The following is a 24,539-nucleotide window of genomic DNA, read 5'->3' as shown; positions in this document are numbered from 1 at the left end:
TATATATATATTTTTATTTTTCCAAATCTTGTTTGGGGGGGGGAGGGCGGGGCGTATTGCCCCCAAGGTCAAACTGTAGCTCCATTTCTGATAGCAGAGTCAAGGAATATGCTTTAGTTATTGCTAATGAGGAATTTAAGGCATTGAATAGAGCTGAAGAACTTGAGACTTGGCAACCCCACCTACAAGCATGGTCATACTTAATGTGGATGCAATTATCTTTGATAATTTAATTGCTTTGGCAGTGGTGGAAAGAGACAATTCTTGTGAAGTGTTTAAAGTTTGGGCCAAACTACACAAGAAGTGCTCTCCTTTGCATAACAAAGCAACAACCTTTTTGTGGGCTTTACAAGTTTGTTACTACAAAGAACTAGAAGCAGGCAATGGCAGAGCCACGAATTTATCTTTGGGGGGCCATATATACATTTTTTTGTGTGTTTGAAATCTAAAATAGTAATGTACAATACTTCATAACTCAACATGTGCTATAAACAACAACTAAATACATGTTAATTTTTTTTTTTGAAGTGCTAAATACATGTTAATATGGTAGTATATACTGTATATTTTAGTCAAACTAATCAATTACATTTATAAATTATAATGCCATATGGTATATAATATATTGATTATTATAATAACAAATAATGTATTATAAGGAAAAAAAATCAAATGAAAAGTAAAGTAATGAAATCAAAAGAAAGCAAATGAAAAGTAAAGTAACACAGGAGCATTGTATAGGGTTGAGGGGCCTACTGAAGTTTCAAGCTTGTCTTTCATTGTTTCTTGTCTAGTCTAGTTACACAGAATTTTTACTTTTATATTGTAAATACAAAACTGCAGTAGCAGTGGAAAAATGAAAGAACTGAAAAGAAAAAAAAAAGAAAGAAAAGAAAAGAAAAAGAATGTAAATGCCGACGAAGATAGAGGGAGCAAGAGAGAGACTCACCTGTGAGAGCACTAGGAGCAAAATTTTTTGCAAATGTGTGGGGGAATTTGGTGGTGTGGCGAATTAATAAAACTGCTAACCTTTCAATTTTTCTACTGCTATGATACAAGTAAAACCTAGATGTGTTGGGATGAAAATTAGAATTTTTCCCCTTTTATTTGTTGAGGTAATTGTTAAAATACCTATGTGTTCATTTTAAAGATGCTGAATGTTTAATTATTGTAATTTTTTGACATATATATTTATGGATTGTATTATATTTTACAATATTTTTACAAAATGTTGATGTGGTCAACCTTTTATTGGTTTTTATCTAGGCCCACCATTAATATTACTTTTTCATTTACCAATAAATTTGGGCCTCATTAATATGTTTTGGGGGGGGGGGGGAGGGGATAGCTTCCTTTGGGCCTCCCTACTCGGCCCATTAGTGAGTTTTTGCTTCCCTGCAATGAATTTAAACCTCACCTCATTCTCTATCTTCCTTTGTTCTTGTCTTAATCGACCATTATCCAGCACAGTATGGGCCCCTCCAATCTTTTGATTTTTTTTCACGTTCCTCCTTCGAGCTACTATAATCCAAGGACCATATGTCCGTTCATGTGCCTCTTCATGCGCACTCCCATGCATGATCTTGCTAGGCCCCTCTCCTGCATTTGGCTTGACAGGCACATGCTTATCGCATGATTGGGCTTCCACGTCCCTTACATCCTTTGTTTCTATCTCTCTCAGGGTTAGGTTAGGTCTGGCCGGACTGTGTGCGGACAATTTTCCCTTCAATGACCTATTTTGCCGCAAGAAAAGCATAGTTTCTAGATACCTTCATAACAGTCTGGTTGTTTGAACTTTCCAATCAACACTACTATAACCAAAGGCTTATCCATATTAATCTGGACACAAAGTCTCGCAAATCTACCTCTTGCTTCATTTGCAGTGTGAGTGCCACCCCTTAGCACGTTGCCAATAGATTTCCAAATTTGCAAGAGAGCTTCAAAGTTGTAATACTCAATTGGTAGCTCGTTGAATCTTATCCACCGAGGTGACATTTGTCGACGTAGTTTAGAAGTTTGGCTCCCATGGTCTGATGGAGAGAAAGTGCTCTCCAATGATCCAAGGTCCCCTTTTAAGAGTAGCTTCATAGTCATCTCTCAGGTAGAATTGAGTCAGAGAAAATCCATGCCCCAAGTCGACACAATCCAATCTCCCAGCAGGTATCCATATGGATAAAAGTCTGTTATGCAGAAAACTTAAGCCCACCAATCTGCCATACACCTTCACAATGAGAGCTTTTGTCCATAGGGTTTGGATTTGCTGTTTAAATTCTTTGGAGAACTTAACAGCAACTAACCCTTCACGAAGATTTTCTATCTCCTCATTGAACTCCTCATCGTCCTCTATGATGTCTCCGAAGCTGAATGCTTGAGTGTAGGACCTAGAATATCCCCAATGAGCTTCTCCTTGAATGAACCTGTCTCACTCCATATACCCTGACCATGGTTTAGAGACGATTAACCTTAGTCCTGCCCTTCACGGTAGCCTGCATGGTTAACATCTTTCACCTTTTTTTTTGCTCCGTACAAGTTCCTCTTGTTCTTCCCTTGAGAGAATGAGAGAGTCCATCCGTACGTGGTATTCTCTCCAGACCTTCTGTGACTTTCTATCAAGTGGTGTTTCTTCTTGTCTTATAATGTTTAGTTATATATCCTAGAATGAAAGTTTATAACTTCATATAATGTTTAGTTAGTATCACCGTGAATTATAACTTCATATAATTGTATTTTTAGGATGAATGTTTATGTTTTGAGAGTAGGTTGAATTTTTATGTCTGTCTAGTGTCTTAGTAGCCCCTTTGTGGCTCTCCATTAATTTTGTGTTTGTAAAAACTCTATCTGTTTGTTTTAGTAATGAATCTCTTTTATGCCCAGAACAAAATAAAAATAAAAATAAAACTAGGAAATTTATTATTAATATTCCGTGAATCAATATTGGGTAGTGGATAATTAAAACCACCACACATTTGATGAGCTCAATGCAATGTGTGCAAACTTTTGGTGGACAAGTTGGGAATGATAGGAAGATTCAATGAAAAAGCTAGGGCAAATTATCTTAGCCTAAGAAAGGACGAGATGGGTTTTTGGGATTTGAGATATTTCAACCTAGCTATGTTAGCAAAGCAAGGTTGGAGAATGTTGCATGGCTAGGATTCACTTCTTTTCCAGTGTTTCAAAGCTAGATATTTTCCATGGTGCCACTTCCTAGATGCTATTAAGTCACCCAATAACTCTTACGTATGAAAAAGCATCATGGCAGCAATGCCTATCTAGAAGAGTGGATGTTGTTAGAGAGTAGGAAATGAGTTATCCATTAGAGTACATACGGATAAATAGATTCCAAATCACCCAAAAAATAAAGTTCTCTATCTAATGCATGAGGATGATGAGGAGTGGCGGGTTTCTAACCTCATAGACCCAAATTTAAATTGGTGGAGACGTGATCTCATTATGGCAAGCTTTCATAGGGAAGATGCGAGGCCATTTGCAAAATACCACTAAGTCGTATGTCTATGTCTGACTCAGTTGTATGGCTTAATAATAAGAATGGTATGTATTCTGTTAAATCTAGGTACCATGTCGCAAGGGAGGTGCTAAGATAAGAGAATTGGGTTGAAAGCTTGAGGGGTCCAATTGGCCAGCAGGTATGGAGAAATCTTTGGAAACTTCGAGTTCCTAATTAAATCAAGGTTTTTGGATGGAGGGCATGCCAAGAAATCTTACCTACCCATGTGAATCTTCTGGAGGAGAAGAATCATTTCAAACAATGTCTGTCAATGCTGCAAAAGATTTCCAGAGTCTAGTGTACATGCTCTTTGCAAATGTGGTGTTGCTCAGGATGTGTAGGCTGGGAGCTCTATCAGTTTGCAGAAGTATTCAAATGATCAACATGATATTTTTCAAATATTTGATAATCTTTTGGAGAGGCTCTCTACAGCTGAGTTTGAATTGTTTCTTATTCAAGCATGGTTTATTTGGAATCAAAGGAATGTAGTTGTACATGGGGAGCAAATAAGGACCTGAGATGGCTAAATAAAAGAGCAATGGATTTCTTGGATGAGTACAAAAAATCCCAAGACCACCTATCAATCCCAAGCACGGTACCGAGTAGGGATTTTTGGCAACCTCCCCCTCCATCAATTTATAAATTGAATTTTGATGCTACTATTTTTTCAGACCCGAATTACTTTGGCTTTGGTGCAATAATTTACAATGAGGGAGGTGAGGTGATGGCGTCAATGTTTGTCAAAGGGCCTTATGTAAATAACAATGAAGAAGCAGAAGCTTTAGCCTGTAGGAAAGCCATAGAGTTCTCCATTGATGCTGGTTTCACAAAGTTAGTCATAGAAGGAGACAATGTTAATGTTACAAAGGCAATCTCTTCTCCAATAGCTAATCATTCCTTGTTGGGTCATGTGTTTAAAGACATCCAATGCCTTGTTCGTGGTCTGCAATTTGCTTCTATCAGCTGCATTAAAAGTGGGGAGGGGGAGGGGGAGGGGGGAGGGGGGGATAAAAAAAAACCACCACACATCCCATGCTAATTATGTAATTTAGGTCCACCACATAAAATTAAAGTTGTGAGGCTTAATTATACCATTAAATTACCTTGTTTTATGATGTTAAGAATTTATTAATTGATAATTAGAGCACCTTTTTTTTTTAAGAAAGTTTCAACTTATGACGTCTGCTCTTAATAATAACTCTTTATTATCAAATTAAGATACCAATTAGTTTTTGGTGTAGGCGGAGATTGAATCTCAAATCTCTTATACAACCATCAGAGATTTTACCAGTTGAGCTAACTGGAACCCACGATGATTAGAGCACCTTAGGTACACTGAATGAATATTATATTAGAAATAGTAATCTTATTACTATGAATAAAAGATATGAATAAAAGATTTAGTGAGATAATTATTCATATGGGTAAACTACGTTTTTGGTTCTTATCCTATTCACCATATTTCAATTTGATCCATAACCTTTCAATTGTGTCAATTTGATCCTTAATCTTTCAGTATCGTATCAATTTAGTCTTTGCATTATTTTTTAGATGAAAATTGATGACGTGTCTAATGGCCAAGATAAAAAATTAGCTTCCGTTGATGTAAGAATAAACTAAAATTTTATTTTGGTCGTTTACCATGTCAGCAATTTTCATCCCAGATATAATGGTAGGGACTAAATTGACACAGCATTGAAAAGTTAGGGACCAAATTAACACAATTGAAAGGTTGGGGACCAATTTTCATAAGTATAGTTGTAATATATGAAAAGTTTGCAAGAAATAATGTATATAAAAATTTTGTATTTTTTTAAAAATATATTAATTTCAAAAGTTGTTACATGTAATACAAAATAACTATTAAAACTTTGAAAAATTTTCCTAGATTTGTTTTATGTATTTCTCTTTTCATTTATAGTTTAAAGAAGCACGAGGTTATAAAGGAAAATGAGAGTTTATTATTATTTCCTTTAAAGCGATAAAAATTTATCTCAAATTATAATGTAATAATTTATTCTTCATCAGCAAAAATTGTGTATAAATAATCAAATATAAGGAAATTATATAATAATAATCTAAAATTTACATTAGTATTACTATTTTCGTATGTGTTCTAATAAGTATTACTATTTATTAAAAATATATATATATATATATATATATATAAGGATGTTTATCTCAAATTGATTGTGTGTGTCTAGTGTCCATTGTTTATAACCTCAATCCATAACTACAAAAGTTAGGCCTTTTTGTAGTTGTACTTTGGTTATGTAATGTATCATAAACCCAGTATAAAACACCAGTATTATTATTTTCGTGTTTGTTCTAATAAATATTACCATATACTAAAAAAAAAAAAAATTTCAAGTTGATAATAAAATTTCAAGTTTTTTATTTTTTATTTTGAGAAGATAATAAAATTTCAAGTGCATTTTTAAAAGATATTACAAGTAAAAAAAAAAATTCACACAAATTAAAATATTTCAAGTGCATTAATTAAAATATCAAATTCACACAAATTGTACTCAAGATTTGTAATAGATAAACATTAAACACAATATTAATAATATGTTTTTTTAGATCGTTTGTATTAAAAAAAACATATTAGTATTAACATGAATGAATTATTATTTAAATTGGTCTCAAGTACTCACATGCACATATGTGCATTTGTACATTGCTTATAAATTTTGCTCTCCTTGAAATAAAATCCTGGTTCCGCATTTACATGTGGGAATCTCCCTAGAATCATGAGATATTAAGGAAGGTTCTCTTTCTTTTTAATCCTAATTTTTTAAGCGAAAAAAAAAAAAAGAAAAAAAAGAAAAAGAAAAAAAAAGAACCGTAGCAAATCTATATATCAAGGGTAACTTTCAAACTTTTCACTGGGTCCATTTGGTTCAACGTAAAATACTTTCCGGAAAATAAATATTTTTCGAAAATGCTATTTTCGGGAAAGGAAAATATTTTCAAGTGTTTGGTTGCATTATGAAAATTTTTTTAGAAAATTTTTTTATGTGTTTGGTAACATTTTAAAAATGCTATTTTCCGGCACAACCCACCACCACACAACAGGAAAACCACCAAAACACCACCAACCACACCATCACAACAACAACAAAAATCCACCATAAATCCACCTCAACAACAACAACAAACCCACCACAACTCAATAAAAACCCACACAACCGGACACAAATTGAGAGAGCGAGGAAGAGAGAGTGATCAAAAATGGAGGGAAAAGGCAACGAGATCAGTCACAGGTAATGATGGCGCCGATGAGATCGGCGGTGATGCGATCTCGGTGGGGTGCGATCGGTTTGGGGTGATGCAATCTTCGGTGGATCGGTCTGGGTGCGATCGATCTGGGTGGATCGGTCTTCGGTGGGGTGCGATCGGTCTGGGTGCGAGGACGGCGATTTGATTTTCCGGCGCGATCTCGAACTCAACGGCGCGATCTCTCTCTCTCTCTGTGTGTTTGCGCATCTGAGTCCTTTCTCTCTCTCTTTCTCCCTGTTGCGCGTCTGGTCCTTTTTCCGGAAGTGAATTGAAGGTAAAATGAAAACGGAAATAATTTTCCGTAATCAGAAGGCCTTTTTACGGTCAACGGAAATGATTTTCCGTTTGACCCAATTTTCCTTGCACACTCAAACAGTCTATTTTACGGCAAATACTTTTCTGAAACTGTTTTCACCCAAAACAAATGAACCCTTAATCAAGAAGGTGACTTCTTCTCCCAAAAAAAGAAAAGAGGTTACTTTGTCTTTAATAGGAAGAAGATATCAAAGGATACGTTACAAAATAAGTAACGTAACGTAAGTAGGCAGAGGCAGAGAGGCATTATTAGCCTCCAAAGATGGACCAAGTTCACATTGCACGTGTTGCCGTGTTGAAAAGTAGGTGTCTACGCTACTCTATTGTCCACTCTCTTTTTTTAATAGGAACTGTCTATCTATTTCTGTCACACCCCATAAAATTAATTAAAATTATTGAGACGGTAATTTTATTAACACAACAGGGATTTTTCTGTACTTTTAAAACAATCTTCGGTTCTCTCGTAATCATCGATTTTGCATGTCGACAAGTGTTATATTGGGATTTTTTTTCCTCTTTCTTTTTTTTTTTTTGAGAAAATTGCCATCATGGGATTGATATTGCCAAAATAGAATCTGCTGCATACAATGCTAACAAGAACACGAGGTCAAAATGGTCGTTATAAGATATATATATATATATAATTTCATTACTTTTAGTTTATAGATAAAAAAAAATTTATTACAACTTCTGAGTAGATAACTATCACTGATGGAGTGTTCACCAAAATGCTCAAATCTCACATGATCATATATATATATATATATATATGGGTTAGGTTCAAGTTACACCTGGTGTAACTCTAAACAATATTACACCACTCAATAACTTGTTATTGAATTAATATTTTGAAAATCCAACCATTGAATTACATGTTTTATATGTTCTTAACATGCATGCCAATTTTCATATCAATCGGATGCTATTTACCATTCGATCTATAAGCTCATTTTTTTATGCATTATCTTAAACTACAAAAATTTGAAATTTAACAATTGATTAATGACATGACTATTAATCTTTGATCACCTCAAAATTTTGCAAGCATAAAGAATATATGAAGATAATGTAATCTAATGGTGGATTTGTCAATATTCGCATCTAATTAAAAAATATTGAGTGATGTAACATTGCTTAGAGTTACACTAGGTGTAACTTGAACCCAACCCTATATATATATATATATATATATATATATATTTTTTTTTTTAAGAAAAAAATCTCATGGTCATACTTAAACTTAAACAGATTGATAGAGAGATATATAAGCCTATTAGTATAGGCCTAAGTTTAATTCTACTTTGTGTGTAAGCTAAGTCTTCTATTTGTACTAAAAATCTATTAGTCTAAGATTTAGTCTACTATATATATCCATGTTATAGTTCATTGTAACACAGTTTTTTTTTTTTTTTTTTTTGGTATTATACTCTTATATAATAAAAATATAGCCCTTAAAGTTTTCCTTTGTGGATGTAAGTCGTAAGACTGAACTGCGTAACCCTCATGTGTTTAGTGTTCTTATTTTATGCTTTCGTCTTCTGTATCCATTCAAACATATTTAACATAGAATATATCATAACTAATATTTGACATTGACTAAAATTGTCCAAAATGAAGTAATCGCACCGCACCACATGTGGCGGTGTGAAAATTGCACCACACCTGTAATATATATATTATATGAAGTAACACTATTATAAAAAATGAGCATTTTCATACCTAAAATTTTGTTGGGCTACTCTTAATCAGCCTAAAATAAAGAAAAATCAGCCAAACATTTTAAAAATTGGCCCAACACAAAGGAAGAACCAAGTTTGGGCTAGGCCAATCTAGCCCAAAATTTTGAAAAATGTCCCAAACCAAAACCGAAAAACTGCATTGTAATACACTGCATTGCATATGTTATCATAAAATTGAAGAGCATTGCAGTTATAGTTTTGGCTAAACTACATTGTATGGTATAATGATAAAAATGAAGCAAAACCACACTAAATTGTACGATGAACTCCTCTACTAACATCACTTCAATTAGCCATAATTTTTAGTGTGTATAGGAAACTTTTACATGTTGGCAATGGCAGAGTCAGGATTTGATCTCATAAGACAAAAATATACAAATGAAGGCACACATGCACGCACTTGCACATTAGTAAGGCCGACTTAACAAGTTCAGGGGCATAAGGTGAAAACTTTATATTGGGCCCCTTTTTTATATTTAAATTTTAATTAACTAGTATTTATTTAACTTTTGATACAATTTTTAAAAAAAATTTAAAATATGTATTTCTTATTTTTTGAAATGCAAATTTATTAATTAAGTTTTTGCATTGAAGTTCACTTAACATGATTTATAATAGAAAATATTTACGAATATATGAAACATGATTAATAATAGAAAAATATAATTTAACTAACATAAAAGTTAATGTATAGAACAATAGATCTATCAAAAGCAATATTTTAATTTTACTAATTGATATAATCACTTTATACTCTAAACAAGTATATATTTTATTCTAAATTAATACATTTATTAATCATTCAAGTCAATAAATTAATACTAATACAAAATAATTATTCTAAATTCATATTTTCAATATAGTAACTTTAACACAAATATTTAAATTTGATTAGAATATATATTATATATAAGAAAAGCAGGATAGCTTCTTAAAACATATATAACAAATACAAAATAAATAACAAAGAAAGTATTCTATCTTGTTTTAAAAAATTTAAAAAAAAAGCGGTAGGAATGGGAATTTAGAAAAGTAATATTAGAGACACACTCATTCTCACATTTAAATCCACGCCTTACTTGTGTGTCTTAATTGGATTTTAGGTGCTTCTATGTGGGTCCACAACATGTACTTGAAGATATTGAAATCCAATCAAGACTTGACACATGCAGGATGTGAATTTGGGTGTGAGAATGATAGAGTTTGGCTATTGTGTTGTTATCAGTTAAAGTATTGAGTTGGAAGCTAGAGTTTGGCCGCTGCATTGATGGGTGGATTAGTTAGTTACTTGTGACAGTTGTATTGTTGATTGGTTGGTTAGTTAGGTAGAAAGGACTACAACTGTTTGTATAACAGAATGAACCAATTGTGCTCGTATAAGGAAGGGATAAGGATTGTAACTAGGATATAGATGAAATAACATGATACTTCAACTCTATTTCTCTAATTCTCTTCTTTCTTTATCTCTATCTCTAATCTTCTCTAGGAGGCCTAGTTCCCTCAAAGAACTACTATAGCTAATCTACTGTCTTGATAGAACTGTTGGGTTCCTATTAGAGATTGAGTGTACCTTTAGCATTACTCATTGAGGAAAAAAAAAATTTTAAATTACAAAAAAAAAAAAAATTGTATAACAAAATAACGTAGGAAACAGGTGGTGTGGATTGATGATTAGATGTGATAAGATTTAAAAAAAGAAAAAAAAAGATATGAAGTGTAATTATTAGGTATATAAAACTTTTATATATACTAACTTTATCACATGCGCTTCGCATGTGCAATGAATGTCCTTTTTTTTTTCTTTTGGTTTAGTGTTATAATTTTAAATGGGAAATGTTAACGAGTGCCGTTTTGGCATTGGTTAAGAATCCATTTTAAGAAAGTTTTGATATTACTTTTATGGGAAATGAAAAAAACTGTCAAAATATTAATTGCTTTTTTTCTTTTCCCATAAAAACTTTCTTTAATTTGATTGTTAACCAATGCCCTACAGCACTTGTTAACATGACCTAAAATTTATCTCAATTTGAATGCTCACTGAGAAGCGTCAAGAGGCTAGATTAAATAAATGAACAAATTAAGATGAGAGAAATCTGTAACTTAAGAGATTTAAAGATGTAGTGACCGCCTTTATGAAGGCGGTGGAGCAATTAGAGAGAGAGATAAAAAGAAAGACAAATGAAAAGATAAAGCAATATAATGAAATTTATTAAAAACAAATGGCATGTTCGTACCTTCTTAATTGAGTTTTGAGTGATTGCCTTCGAAATTATTGGGAATGTGAGAGTAGATGTGCATGATTTGATTTATTTATTTTTTGAATTTTAAGAAGAAATAGAAAACATGATAAAGATGGAGAGACATGTAGAATGAAATAATTGCTTGTTATTGGAAGTATAAACTTAGTGGGAACGTGGGGTAGATATCTTCAGAAGAACAAAGGAAAAAAAATGTACACAATTAAAAAAAAAAAATCTATTTATTGGTAAAGTGCTTATATATATATATATATATATATATATAAAGGTACATATAAGCAGATGTAACACATGTAGAAGTGGAGAAAAAAAGATGGTACTAATAAGATAAAAAGTGGAAATAAAGAGATAAGGTTAAGTGTGTTGATCTGTAAAAATGATGTGTTAAATGCATTCTATTGGTCAACAGAAGGGGCCTTAAATTTTTTTTTTTTGTAAAACATCCTTAAATAAAATATTAAAATAGATAAATTGATATTACATTAATCAACAGAGGGGGTCTTCTTTTACCTGGGGCCTTAGCCATTGCCTAACTTCCCTATATGGTTGAGCCGGCCTTGCACATTAGCATTTGATACAATTTTTTTATTTTCTTTTATAGATATTATAATATTTTAACAAATTTGGACAATAAAAATTCATTAATATAAGTACACATCGATATTTTAAAACAAGAAAATCCATAGAAAAATAACATATTTGTTATCCAATTTACATTTGTTAGGGGTTTGTTTATGCATGAATAATTTTTTTTTTTTTAAAAATTCAAAATTCCAGTTACGATTCACATGAAAATATTTATAGCAACTAGACAAAACCTTAAACTTGATATTTTATTAACTTATTATCCTTATATTTTATTACTTTATACACGAGTTTTCTTAAAGAATAATAAATTATTGCATTAGAAATTTGAGCTTAACTCATGCTTTTTTATAATTTTTTTAAAGCCTTTTATTTTACTTTTATAGACTTTGACCATTTAATTGGCATTGATAAAAGAAATAATAAAAGAAAGAATACTAAGAAAATAATAGGGAAAATCTCAAATTTTGAATGGGAAGAGGGAGGGACAAAACAAATTAATTATGAAACATTGATCTTAATTATTTTTGGGCACCCAAGGGCGCAACCCCCCCACCCCCCACGACCCGCTTGACTTTGCCTATGTTGCCAAGGGTAAGCAGCCTCAACATGTTGCATACATGGACAACCATGAGCAGTTGCCAGCATGCTATGCTTGCACTAAGCAACCTTGACTTGCACCATGTGTGACTCAATCGTATTCATAACCACATTAGATCTTCAAAGCGAACAACTTTTGATAGATGGAATAATGTAAGAAGGAGAAGTTAATTGATTTTGAGGGTTGGATATTGAGATCCGAATCTCAAATCTAGGGATGGCAGTGGGGCAGGGTGGGGCCAAAGGATGGAGTTTTTGCCCTTGCCTCGCATAGTTTTGTCTTGCCCCATCCTCGCTTTCCTCCGCATGATGGGAAAAATTTTCTTGCCTCATCTCCGCTTCTTGGGGCCCTGTAAAACTCCGCCCCACCTCGTAAAACTCTACTTCTTGTTAATTTGCCCACAACTATTACAATTTTTTTTTAATAAAACTTATTTCATTAATAAAAATATACTTGAAATTACAAATAAATTTATCTCATCAAATCAAACTAATTTTTAGTAAAAACTGAATAATGTTATCCAATTGTTCAACAAGACAATATCGCAAAAAAAAAAAAAAATCTCATAGTACAAAATCAATAATTCAATACTATATAAATTTGTTTCTAATAAAGACAAAAAAAAAATGTTAAAATTGGTACCATATTTCCAACCTTACTAAAGAGAAAAAAGAGGCAGAGAGTCATGTTGGATAGAAAAAAAAATTGATAATATGTTTGTTTAAATAATAGAGTTTTAGGGTATGAAAAATTTAAAATTTAACCTTTATCAACGTGGGTGGGCGGGGATGGAGCAGGGCTTAAAAAGTTTAAACCCATTCCTGCTTCGCCTCGTCCCATGGTGTGTCCCGTGGTGCGGGATTAAAATCTCGCCCCATCCCCGCCTCACTACCTTTGTAGGGCAAGAAAAATCTGCAGAGGGTGAAGCCCAAAAGGTGCTGATCAAGTGAGGCAGGATAAAATTGTCATCATGGGCTGAACCATTGATTATAGGTGGATTGGTCTATTTTCATGGAAAAGTCATAAATTTCTATACAAGGCAATAGCACCTAGGAAAAATGAAATCCAATGCAAAGAAAGCAAGTGAAAACCGTTACCATACGTATATTTTCTTGACAAAAAAACGTCCATTCCCATATCTAGACTTTTTTTTATTTATTTATAAAATTCCCATATCTAGACTATTATGCCTTTTTCCATAGAGTAGTTATAAGTTCTAATTTTGCTGTCCAAATTCCAAAAGGCAACAAAACCCAAAAATACAAGAATAATTTCCCTTAAGCATCATAACTAGCATTCCAAAAACAGAACAATAAAGAAACCATCTTTTAAAGTCAAAGATTAAAACAGCTAAAAGAAAAAAAAAAATAGTAATTACAGGAAAATCACGCTCACTGACCTTATAAATGTTAGTAAATGTTTGTAGAAGTGGGACAATAAAAGCGGTACTCCAACCTTTTTTTTACTGCTGGTAGAAATTGTGGATAGCGAAATTATCTGCTGCACCTGAAATCTGTCTTTCTATCTCTCTTTCTACTCACAATACACAAACATAAGTAGTAAATACTAAATACACAAACGAAAGTCTCTCTTATTTTCTCTCTCTTCTCTTGGAAACAGGAATAACTAATAAGAGAGCGAGACACAGAGTTTAGACAAGAAAAGGGACCGAGATCTAAAACCCATTGTTGTTTTTGCCAAAACTCGGAACTGGGTCTGTCTGTCTGGGGGCCCTTTGTCTAAAAAAAAAGGGGTCTTGTTCTTCTTCACAAATCTCTCTCTTCTTTCTGTTCCAGGTAAATTTTTCATCTTTTTATTTTGTTCTATCTAGACTGGTATTCCTCTTACCGTTTTCAATTTGGGTTTCTTTTATTTTTGGGTGGATCCGTATTGATCTTGATAATTCAATTGCATTTAGATCATTTTTGTTGTTGATTTTGCTTAATTTCATTTGTGGGTCTGCATGCGTGTTTCGTTTAGTGCAAGGACTTGATCTAGAACCCCACTTGTTTTTATTTCTTTTTTGTTGCTGTCAATGTCTGAAAGGGAGATGGGTGCTTTTAGATTTTGTTGTTACTTAATTATGTCATTAATGAATAATTGGGTAATTGATTGATTGGGGATGTATCAAATGCTTGTGTGTATTATGTTTCACTTTTGGCGTTCTTCTGTTTGGATAGTTATTGAAGATTTTGTTTGCACATGCACTGTATAAAAGTGCTGGCTTTGGATCTGTTTTTGGTTCAAAGATCTCTGTTGAAAATTTGAAAATTGTAGATCTATGTTGTTGTTGTATTATTATGATTGCCTCAAATGGGATTTAGTTTAGGCATATGATGGTTGACCCTTTTGATCAATTCAACAAAAAACCTGCAAAATATTTAAATTTGGATTGCTCTGATTTATTTTAGAGAATAGGTTTTCCTATCTTTGTTCACAAGGTGTGTTTTTGCTTTTTACATCAGGATTTTTGGTGTTTTGAGGCTGTTTTTTCTTGGTGGTGGACCATGGCTGTTGAGGTTGTGGGGTTTGAGATGATCCAAGCACCAGTGGAGATTGTAGCTGAAGAAGACACAGTCGCTACTGTTTTGCATGGGAAGGAAAATGGAATATTGGATCAAGGGCCAGGGCTTGAGGAGCCCATAAAATTTGGTTCACATGGAGATGAACCAGTTAAAGTAGAAGGAAATGATGTCTCAGATGCCAACTTCCCTAAGGATGCAGTTGATGAGTGGCCTGCACCTAAGCAGATTCATTCATTTTATTTTGTTAGGTACCGTCCATTTGATGACCCGAAAATAAAAGCCAAAATTGATCAGGCTGATAAAGAGATTCAGAGGAAAAATCAAGCCCGATTTCAGATCACTGATGCACTTAAGGCAAAAAGGGTATGCTAAAGTTCTCCATAAAGATGGTTTGATATTCCAGTCTTATTAGTAAATTTGAGCAATAGATATATTCTGTTAGTATTAGATTTCATTTCTTGGGGCACTAATTCTGGTTAGAGTTTCTTCAAATTGCTCTTCTTATTGTAGGTTAGGGTAGAGCCCCTAATTGAGGCCCTAAAAAAAGACACATCCCTGCTACAAAGAAGAAGATATTTAATTCTTTCTCCAAACTTGTTAACTAATTCATATAGATGTAATTTTTTATTATTCAAAACTGTCATGTATGTGAAAGAATAGGAATTACATGATCACATACATAATCAAAAGTCGAAAATCGAAATAGTCTGGAAGATCACTTGAAAACCTGTTAAAGGTTTCCCTTTCACAAAGAAAATATTTTTGTATCTGAATGGATTTTATTAATATGTTAGGAGTAGTGGAGGGTCAATTAGATTTTAAGGAAAAAACTGATAGGAAAGAGTTATTAAGTTCTATCATTAGTGGGTCCTCATATGTGGATTTTTATAGTGGTTATTGCTATTATAGTATATTAACTTTGAAATATGCATTGAATGGGTAGGCATGGTAGTAGATCTTAGCTATTTACCCACAGGTTGTGGCTATAAAAATGGATGTGATCAAAGAAAGATTACATTCTATAAAAGTTATTTAATTATCAATGTTAAACCACCTGATAGCTTTTTTACTTATCAAAAAATAAAAAACCACCTAATAGCTTTTTACTTTTGACAACTACAACGTTGGATTGTCTTCTTATACCCCCATGCTTGCAAAATATCAAAATGATTAATAAATATTTTACTTATAAAATATAAATTGTTTAAATTTCATGTTTTTGTTTTTGTGTTTTTGTTTTGTTTTGTTTTTTTTTTTTGTTTTTTTTTTGTTTTTTTTTCTGTTTTGTATTTTAAAGGTAGATAGAAATGTGAATTTATGGATGAATAGCATAAAATGTCCAATTGCTATGAAATTTGGCGTGTGTTAAGATAAATAGAATTTGTAATCCAAAAAAGTTACTAGGCAATGATTTCACTTAGATAAAAAAGTTACTAAGTGGTGGTGTAGCATTAACAAAGAGTTACATCAGCTTTAACTTGAACCTTATATCTACTTTTGATATATAAGTTGGTAAATATTTCCAGCATAACCCATGATAAGCTTGAAATTTGAGAAAAAAAAAAAATAACCAGGAGAAACTTAGCTTTATCCTCTCAGCTTTGGACCAAATTAGACAAAAACACTTTAAAAGAAGTTTCCATTTCAGTTTAGTACCCTTATTGAATGTTGTTCTTTAGCTAATTTCTGTTTTAGTTGTGAAACAAAAGAAAGATGAGCATATTTATGGTTCGAGAATTTAATGGTGACTCAGAGCGCTGGGAGTTGAACATTCCTAGAATAAGCAGGAGAGATATGTGAGAGTGATTTGAGGAAATAATATTCTTCAAGTTTCCATTTCAAGTATTTATTTGCTTGGCTGAGTTATGACCTTTTAAAAGTAATTCTGTGACAAATTTTCTTTTGGCAAACAGGGAGCATTTAAATCGTAAGAAGTTGTTCCCGTGTCTCTTTAACAAAAGAGATAATTGAAATTTAAAAGAAGTAGCTCTAGTTATAGGTGGTTGGACCACTTGCTGCTTTTGTACAAATGAAATTATCTTTTCCTGTTCAATTTAATTAAAACAATTATCCTTGCATAATAATGTGTCGTATTAATTATTTTTTATTTTACTTGACATACTGCATACGAATTTTAAGTTTCACCAAATGCAGTTAGAGAAAACTCCTCCAGACATTTGATCTCACTGTTTTATTTCGTCTTTTCTGCAGTCAGATCGAGCAGAGTTGATTTCTCAGGTTAGAGCTCTGAAAGATGACAACAGGCAGTTCAAATCGATATTGGATGAGAAAAGAAAGGAGATGGAGCCTCTGCAACATGCTCTTGGCAAGCTGCGCAATGCAAACAGTGCCGGTCGGGTAGTGGTTTATGTTCATCTGAGGAAGAGCTTAACAATCTAGTATATTTCTTTCTCCACATGCTTTATATGATGTTGAATTCATCAGCTTGTTTTGGACTGTAGTTATCCTTTATGCTTTTAGTTATCTTACTCCTTGATTATGTATTTGGGGATACAGATCCAGAGTTTGCAGTACTGCATACAACATGAGAGCATTCCATTGTCTGAGGAAAAGAAGATCCTTAAAGAAATCAAACAGCTTGAAGGGACAAGGGAAAAAGTAATTGCTAATGCTGCTATGAGAACAAAGATTCAGGATTCACTGGGTCAGAGAGAAGCTATTCAAGACCAGGTTAAGGTAATGCAGTTCTAGTTTTTTCTTTTGATAAGTTCAATGAAGTTCTATTTTGTACTATATGTTTCAGAACTTGTCATCCCACTGACATTTCCATAGCAGTTCATGGGTTTTTTTATTTTATTTTTTTACTTTGTAATATATATTATTTGAATTGTATGTTTTGGAGCTTGTCATTTTTCATTGCTATGCATGGATTTTCTTGATTATTTAATTTAAACTTCATTTGCAAAATTATGTCATTGTAGCTCATAGGTGGTGATTTGGATGGAGTAAGGAAGGAGAAACAAGTAATTCAGGCCAAAATTAAACAACTTGATGATGCACTAAAGGCAATAGACGATGAGATTAATTCTTTATCGGAAGAGCTGAAAGCTGTCACCCAGAAGAGAGACAAAGCATATGAAAGTATTCAGCAACTCAGAAAACAGCGTGATGAGGGGGTAAGTTTTACTTTTTTGCAACATTTATGGATCCTTTTCTTCTACATGTGTGTATGTGTATGTGGTGGGCCATGATTAATTATGTGATGCTCGATAGTTATGATCGATGTTCTGCAGTTGATTTAGTTTGAAATGTTGTCATTAGTGAGAAGTCTTTGTACTTTGTAGAACATATGAGTTGGAGGTGCTGGGAAGCACTTTACAATGATAGTTGTATCACATGAAGTATTGTCCTTTCGGTTTTTAGGGGTGTTTGTAACAATATTATACCCTTATTGTACAAGTAAACAGAACGATTTCCCATCATCGATATTCCTTGACATCACCTCGATGTTCCCTGCTTGGAAAGGTTTCATTGATTTGTATCACCTAGTAATGGTGGTCCTCCATTATAGATAACCTGCTACTATTCCTTCTGCTTATTTATAATTATTTTTGGTGGTGGAGGTGGGGTGAGAATATGATTTTTATCAAAGGCTCAGTTGCTGCTTTTACTTTGCGTAGCCAAGAAACACAACCTTTTGGGCTCTGTAGATTAAATGGGGGGATTGTTTACTAACACATTACCTATTGAAGCTTATTCCCTCCTCTAACCTGACCCTGCATTTTCTTTAAATTTACTATTACATTTAGGGGGGGGGGGGGGGGAGGAATTACTATGTTCTTTGATGGTAATTGTTGAAAAGAAGCTGCAAGGAAATTTACTATTAAATTAAGAGAGGGGGGGGGGGGTGGGATTACAATATTCTTTGATGGTAATTGTTGAAAAGAAGCTGCAAGGAAGTTGTGACCATGGAAGGTTCAGAGGGCTGTGAAAAATAATTGGAAAGTATCAGTGGTGGAGACGCTACTAAATCTTATAATTTTAGTGCAGAGCTATGGACTCTGGGGAAGGAAATGGATGTCCACATGAGTGCTGGTTGCTTTTCCTTCTACATTTTTCTTTGGGATGAATAATTATGTCTTTTCCATGCCTAGCTATCAGTTCAAAATACAGCTAGTTAGTTTGCGATTTTTTACCGTTCTTTTCAACAAGTTTGTCAGAATCCCAGTCAGTAACTACTTTTTGATTTTATTAGGGCTTGATTCCATTGGTTCATATGTTAGGCATTCAATTCTTACTGACTTCTCTTTTTGATTGAAAGTTTTTAACAGTTATATGACAGCTCCCTGTGGTATCTCAATGGGATTATGTTTTACATAGCAAAGTGGTTTTAATTTATAGGGTTTGAGGGATGCCTTAGTGGTTCCAATACCTCTTGTGTTGCCTGGGCAGTGGGCACTGGGGTCATACCTCACCAACTCCCCTTGCCCTATTCACCTCCAAAAAAAAAAAAAGGATTTAGTTTATGGCTAGCCAAAAAAGAAGAAGGGTAAATTACACTATCCTCCTTAGAGGTTTATCAAAATGACACTCCCAAACGTTTCAAGAAATGACACTCCCCCTTCCTCCCATGAGGTATTGAGGTTTGCATAAATGCAACAGTTAAGTCCATGCTCTCTCAAAATGTGATTAAACTAATGAGATATTCCTTAAAAAAAAGGATTCTTACTAAAACTATGGGAGAAATGACACTCCCCTCCCTTGAGGTTTGTGGATGCATAACACTCCTCCGCTAAGGTGATTTGGAAAATGATCCTTCATTTTCTTATGTGGGTCATATGGAGGGAAAGGAATACACGTACCTTTGAAGGGATTGGAAGACCGATTCATGAATTGAAGCTTCTATCTTTCAGACTTTGTGTGATTGGGAAAATGTTTTGGGTGTTTTTACTTTCATTTCTTTACTTATGATGATTTTTGTACTTTTATTGTTACTTAGTTTTAGTTTTTTCTTTGCACACTGCCTGTGTTCTTTATTTCCTTTGTATTTTCTTACATCTTTTTTCAATCAAGTTTATTACTTATAAAAAAAAAAAGATATATATAAATTAATAGGAATCTTACTCCTTTATGTTTGATGTGGGCTACATGGAGACTATATTGAGGGAGAGAAATTGGTGTACTTTTGAAGATGTGGAGTCCACGTCAATTTAATGCAAGCATACTTTATTAGTTCTCTTTATGAATGGTCTTTTGTATCGGGTCTCATAGATAGTATCTATTCATTTCTTCACAGACTCGATCCATATGTAGATATTTTTCCATTTGTAATTTTTAAGCTACTTCGTGTCTATTTTCACAAGGTAGTCTTGCCTCTATAAAATTATTTTTACCTATATAAAAAAATGGAAGATTTTGTTTGTGAGAACTTAACTGTTGTATTTGTACAACCTCAAGGGGGGAAGTGTCTTTTCATGAAATTTTTTTTTGGGGGTGGAGGTGTTATTTCGTAAAACTTCAAGGGTGCTTGGTGTTATTTACCTAAAAGAAGAGGATTTAGTTTACCTTTTCCCTGTGACCATCTTCATATATTTTGCCGGAGGTTATTTTTGGGTGAATGAAGAGACAAGTGGAGGCTTTTTTCTTTGGTGGCATGTTCTATAACATTATTTCTGTGTAAGTATTTCAAAGTTGCATAAGAAAAATTCAATGGCTCAAACACTGATAAGCCAAGCCTCCTTTTCTCCTTACTATTAATTGTTGTGTTATAAGAATGCAGAATTATAGTCATTAGCTTTCAAGCTTGCTTGATTATGTTTATATCAAGTTAGGTATGTAATTTGGTCAGTATTTAGCTTCAATGGTAATGTTATCTTGTTTTCAGAATGCCTACTTTTACAAAAGCCGTATGGTCTTGAACAAAGCACGAGAGCTTGCTGCTATCAAAGATATTACGGCTCTGGGGAACTTTCGCATTCAGAGGTTTGTTCAATTAGTGTTTGTCCTATGTCAAGACCCTCACCTGAAATCAATTTTTCCTTGCAATTTGATCTCTTACTTTGATATATTCTTGGTTAGGTTGAAAACTTTATGGCCCTCTGGAGCAGTGACAAGGCTCTTAGGGATGACTATGAGAAAAGAATTCTGCCATCATTAGATAGTCGACAATTGAGTAGGGATGGACGGATGAGGAACCCAGATGAGAAGCCATTGGTAGTAGTGGAAGAACCTACATTATCAGAAACAGAGAAAGTGGCAAAACCCAGTGTGAAACAAGTAAAGGAAGATTCAAAACCTCCTGTACAGGGTACTTTGCCTGCCCAAAAGGCTCAGAAGGAAGCCAAAACTAAAGCAGAGGATTCAAAATCCACCTTGGAGCATATTGAAGTAGAAGACAAGGAGATCTTCGGGTTAGAAAACCTGCAAAAGGACTCTCCTGCCAAGGACAATGAAGTTGATGAAGCAAAGCTGAAGGAGATGAAAAGAGAAGAGGAAATTGCAAAAGCTAAAGAGGCCATGGAAAGGAAGAAGAAGAAGCAAGAGAAAGCTGCAGCAAAAGCAGCTATAAGAGTTCAAAAGGAAGCTGAAAAGAAGCTAAAGGAAATCATTAATTTCTATAATTTCATCATTACTGTTTGCTATTTTCTGTTTAGAATGGAGCTCAAAAGTGACATTTTTTCCATTTAATCTATCTCAGGAGCGTGAAAAGAAAGCAAAGAAGAAGGCCTCTGCATCTGCGCCTGGTTCCGATCCTGAAGAACCAGCAGAAGCAGGGTCAGAGGATGCAGAACCAGAGAAGATTGATGAAAATGTTGAAACTTCAGTTCCAGCAAAGAAGGTTCAAATGGAGAAGGTTAATAAGGTGAAGAGTATCAGAAACAGGAATAGATCAAAAGGCCAGATTCAGTTCCAAAAGCTCTCCTGAAACGGAAAAAGTCAACAAACTACTGGTTATGGGCTGCTCCTGCTGCTGTGTTGGTTCTGCTGTTACTAGCGCTTGGATACACCTATCTTCTCTAAAAAGTGAGTTAGAACTAAATAGAAAGAGTTATGAACCAGTTTTCCTGCTTCAGGGTGCGAGTGGCTAGGTTTGTAGTACTTAAAATTAAGTTATTTCTGTTCGTTACATCCCCTAAAAGGATGGACTCAAAATCATAATGTTGTTGGTGGCTCAGTCAGAGGGAAGAAGCTACATATATTTAGTTTGGACTGGATATATTTGCAAATTTTGACTTTTTTTTTTTAATTGCATAAATGTTATCTGAATCCATAAACTTGCTGATCAATTTTGTTGAGACAGGTGAAAATTTGATTAGATGATGAATTATGGATTAGATGCAGTGAAATCATAATAAGTTCAGTATTATTTGGATGGTCTATTTGAGTTTGATGACAGGGTAATCTTGATACAAAAGTGCATAAGCCTTTACCAAAGTTTTTAGTGTTTTTGCTTGTCATACACTCATGGGATAAGGGATGGGATTTGCATATCTGTTTGCCTTAAAAATTGGGTTTTGGACATGGGATTGGGATTGGGATTTGGACATCGTCATTTTTTGTTAGAAGCAGGCTTGGACATATTGTACGTTTTTACTTAACAATTAATGAGTTTGTGTGGGTCAGACATCCACACTTGCACTTAACAACTTACGAGTATCCGGTGTCTGGACTTGGGACCCAGTTCTTTATCAGTTGAATTGGTTAGGTTGGGCATTCATAGGTGATCCCAGCATTTTGGAACTGTTATTTGACAAACTTGTTTATTGGACGACATTTCTTTGGAAATCTAATGCCTTATTCTATTTTATCCAACATCAAGAAACTGATGTTTTATTTGTAAAATGGTCAACTCCTCACCATAGGGGGTGGGGGTCCAGTGGTATTGGGTGCACTTCTAAGTGGTTTGGGGCTTTGAGGTCTTAAATTTGAATCTCACAATGGAAAGTGCAGGGGAAAAATTTCATGCCCTTGGCTCAATGCCCGCTAGTATTGTCATGCCCACTTAGTATTCCAGTAGTGTCTTATCCATTGAATCATAGGCCATGACATAACTCGAATTTCATGAAAATAACTCGAATTTCAAATCAGTCACTTGCTTTAACTACTCATGCGCGCACACACACACACATATATATATATATATATAAGATTATAATATCTATAATAATAAGAAAGAAAAATAATATAAGTTTATACATACGTGTTAATTTTTATATTATTTAATTAGTATAAATAAATTATTTTTTACATGTTATGTAATAAAAGTATAAGAGTAAATTTATATAAACTACATTTTCTATCATCTTCAATTGCTGGAGATTTCAAGTCATAAAGCTCCTACACTACTATTCTACTACATGTGTAAAACATCACTATTCCACTACATGCATAAATGATGATGTTCAAAGCGTTACTTTTGGCTTTTTGTCCTTTCACAGTCAGAGATTCTTCTGGTCTTATGCCTATGCCAAAGCCTCAATTGCTAGAGATTTCAAGTCAAAAAGTGGAAAAAATACTATTCACGGATTACTGTTCATAGATTACTATTCATGACACTGTTCACTTCGAATTTTGTCCATTTAGGAGGGGCTCTCCCTTAAACTTAGGACATAATTTTTTGATAGAATTTTCTCTAGAGAGAGTTTTCTTTCCTTAGAAGCCTTCTTTGAGAGAGAATTCCTTGTTCTTACTACCACTACTTGTAGGGGCCTTTTCGTTGTGCGTTGGGCTGGGCTGGGCTGCCTCCCGCCGTACTAGGCCCAAGTATTTTGAGTAAGGGAGTTGAGACCGGTCCAACTGCAACTCAATTTGGTCCAGTTTGTGCGCAAACGTTGAGTCTAAGTCCAAGGGAAGAAGCTGCAAAGTGGGCTTATCCTCTGTTTTTGCCGCAGAAGGAACTTTTCTCCAGTTTTTGCCGCAAGATTTCCTTTTCTATTTCTGCTGCTGTCAGTTTCTCCTACAGGATTGACATTTTTGCTGCAGAAGGAACTTTTCTCCAGTTTCTGCAGTAGGATTGATTTTTTTTGTTGTGCAGCAAAACTTTCCGCCATGTAGTAAAACCATCTGCTGTGCAGTAAAACTTTCTGCTGTGCAATAAAACTTTCTGCTATGCAATGAAGTTGTCTACTGTGCAATAAAGCTTTCTATTGTTCAGTAAAACTTCCTGCCATAAAGCCTTCTGTGTGCAATAAAGCTGTCTGCTGTGCTTTAAAGCCTTTCGTGGTGTGAATGATTACTCTTCATTTTTACTGCAGAAATACTTTTTCACTTCCTGCACATAAACAAATCTAAAACCCAAAGAAAATACCCATCAAACAAATGTTAGTTTAAATGGGTTAGCATATTCTCAAACATGTACACATATTCGTAAATAAAGATATATGTATATATATACTTATGGCAGGATAATGATTAGTTTGTGTTAACAGTAAAACACGTAATAACAAATAAAGAAGAAAGCTTCGGCGGAAAAGGTTTAGCTTGTATAATAGCTAACACGGTAAATATAATGAAAATGTGCTACGGCAGAATAACTAGTACAGCAAGTAAAGACACCACAGTAGGACAACTGATGCGACAGACGTGATAAAAATGTGCTATAGCAAGATGACTAAATACAGCAGATCTAAGTTATAATGAGAGAAAATCAAATATATTTGCAATCAAAATCAAGTATTAAATCTGCCCATAGAATAAGTAAACTAAGAAGGAACCCAAACTCCAACTTGAACAATCTTATCATAGGTTTTTGCCATAAAAGCTGTGCAT

The 24,539-nt window shown here is 33.8% G+C and overlaps 1 protein-coding gene across 1 annotated transcript; it reads left to right on the top strand.

The window, feature by feature from the left end:
- Nucleotides 1-13,793: 13,793 nt before the first annotated feature.
- LOC111982905 (proton pump-interactor 1) lies at nucleotides 13,794-22,137 on the top strand. Its single transcript, XM_065768827.1, is given in 10 exon segments — nucleotides 13,794-14,081; nucleotides 14,751-15,173; nucleotides 17,022-17,171; nucleotides 17,174-17,209; nucleotides 17,328-17,507; nucleotides 17,753-17,947; nucleotides 20,656-20,757; nucleotides 20,850-21,369; nucleotides 21,467-21,664; nucleotides 21,667-22,137. Coding segments are annotated over 9 exon segments (1,887 nt in total). The 5' UTR covers nucleotides 13,794-14,081; nucleotides 14,751-14,792; the 3' UTR covers nucleotides 21,792-22,137.
- The last annotated feature ends 2,402 nt before the right edge of the window (nucleotides 22,138-24,539 follow it).

The sequence above is a fragment of the Quercus suber genome, unplaced genomic scaffold (genome assembly GCF_002906115.3).
Source record: "Quercus suber isolate HL8 unplaced genomic scaffold, Cork oak 2.0 scaffold_27, whole genome shotgun sequence".
Lineage (NCBI taxonomy): Eukaryota > Viridiplantae > Streptophyta > Magnoliopsida > Fagales > Fagaceae > Quercus > Quercus suber.
Note: the sequence above shows the minus strand (reverse complement) of the source record. Positions and strands in the feature narration are given on the sequence as shown.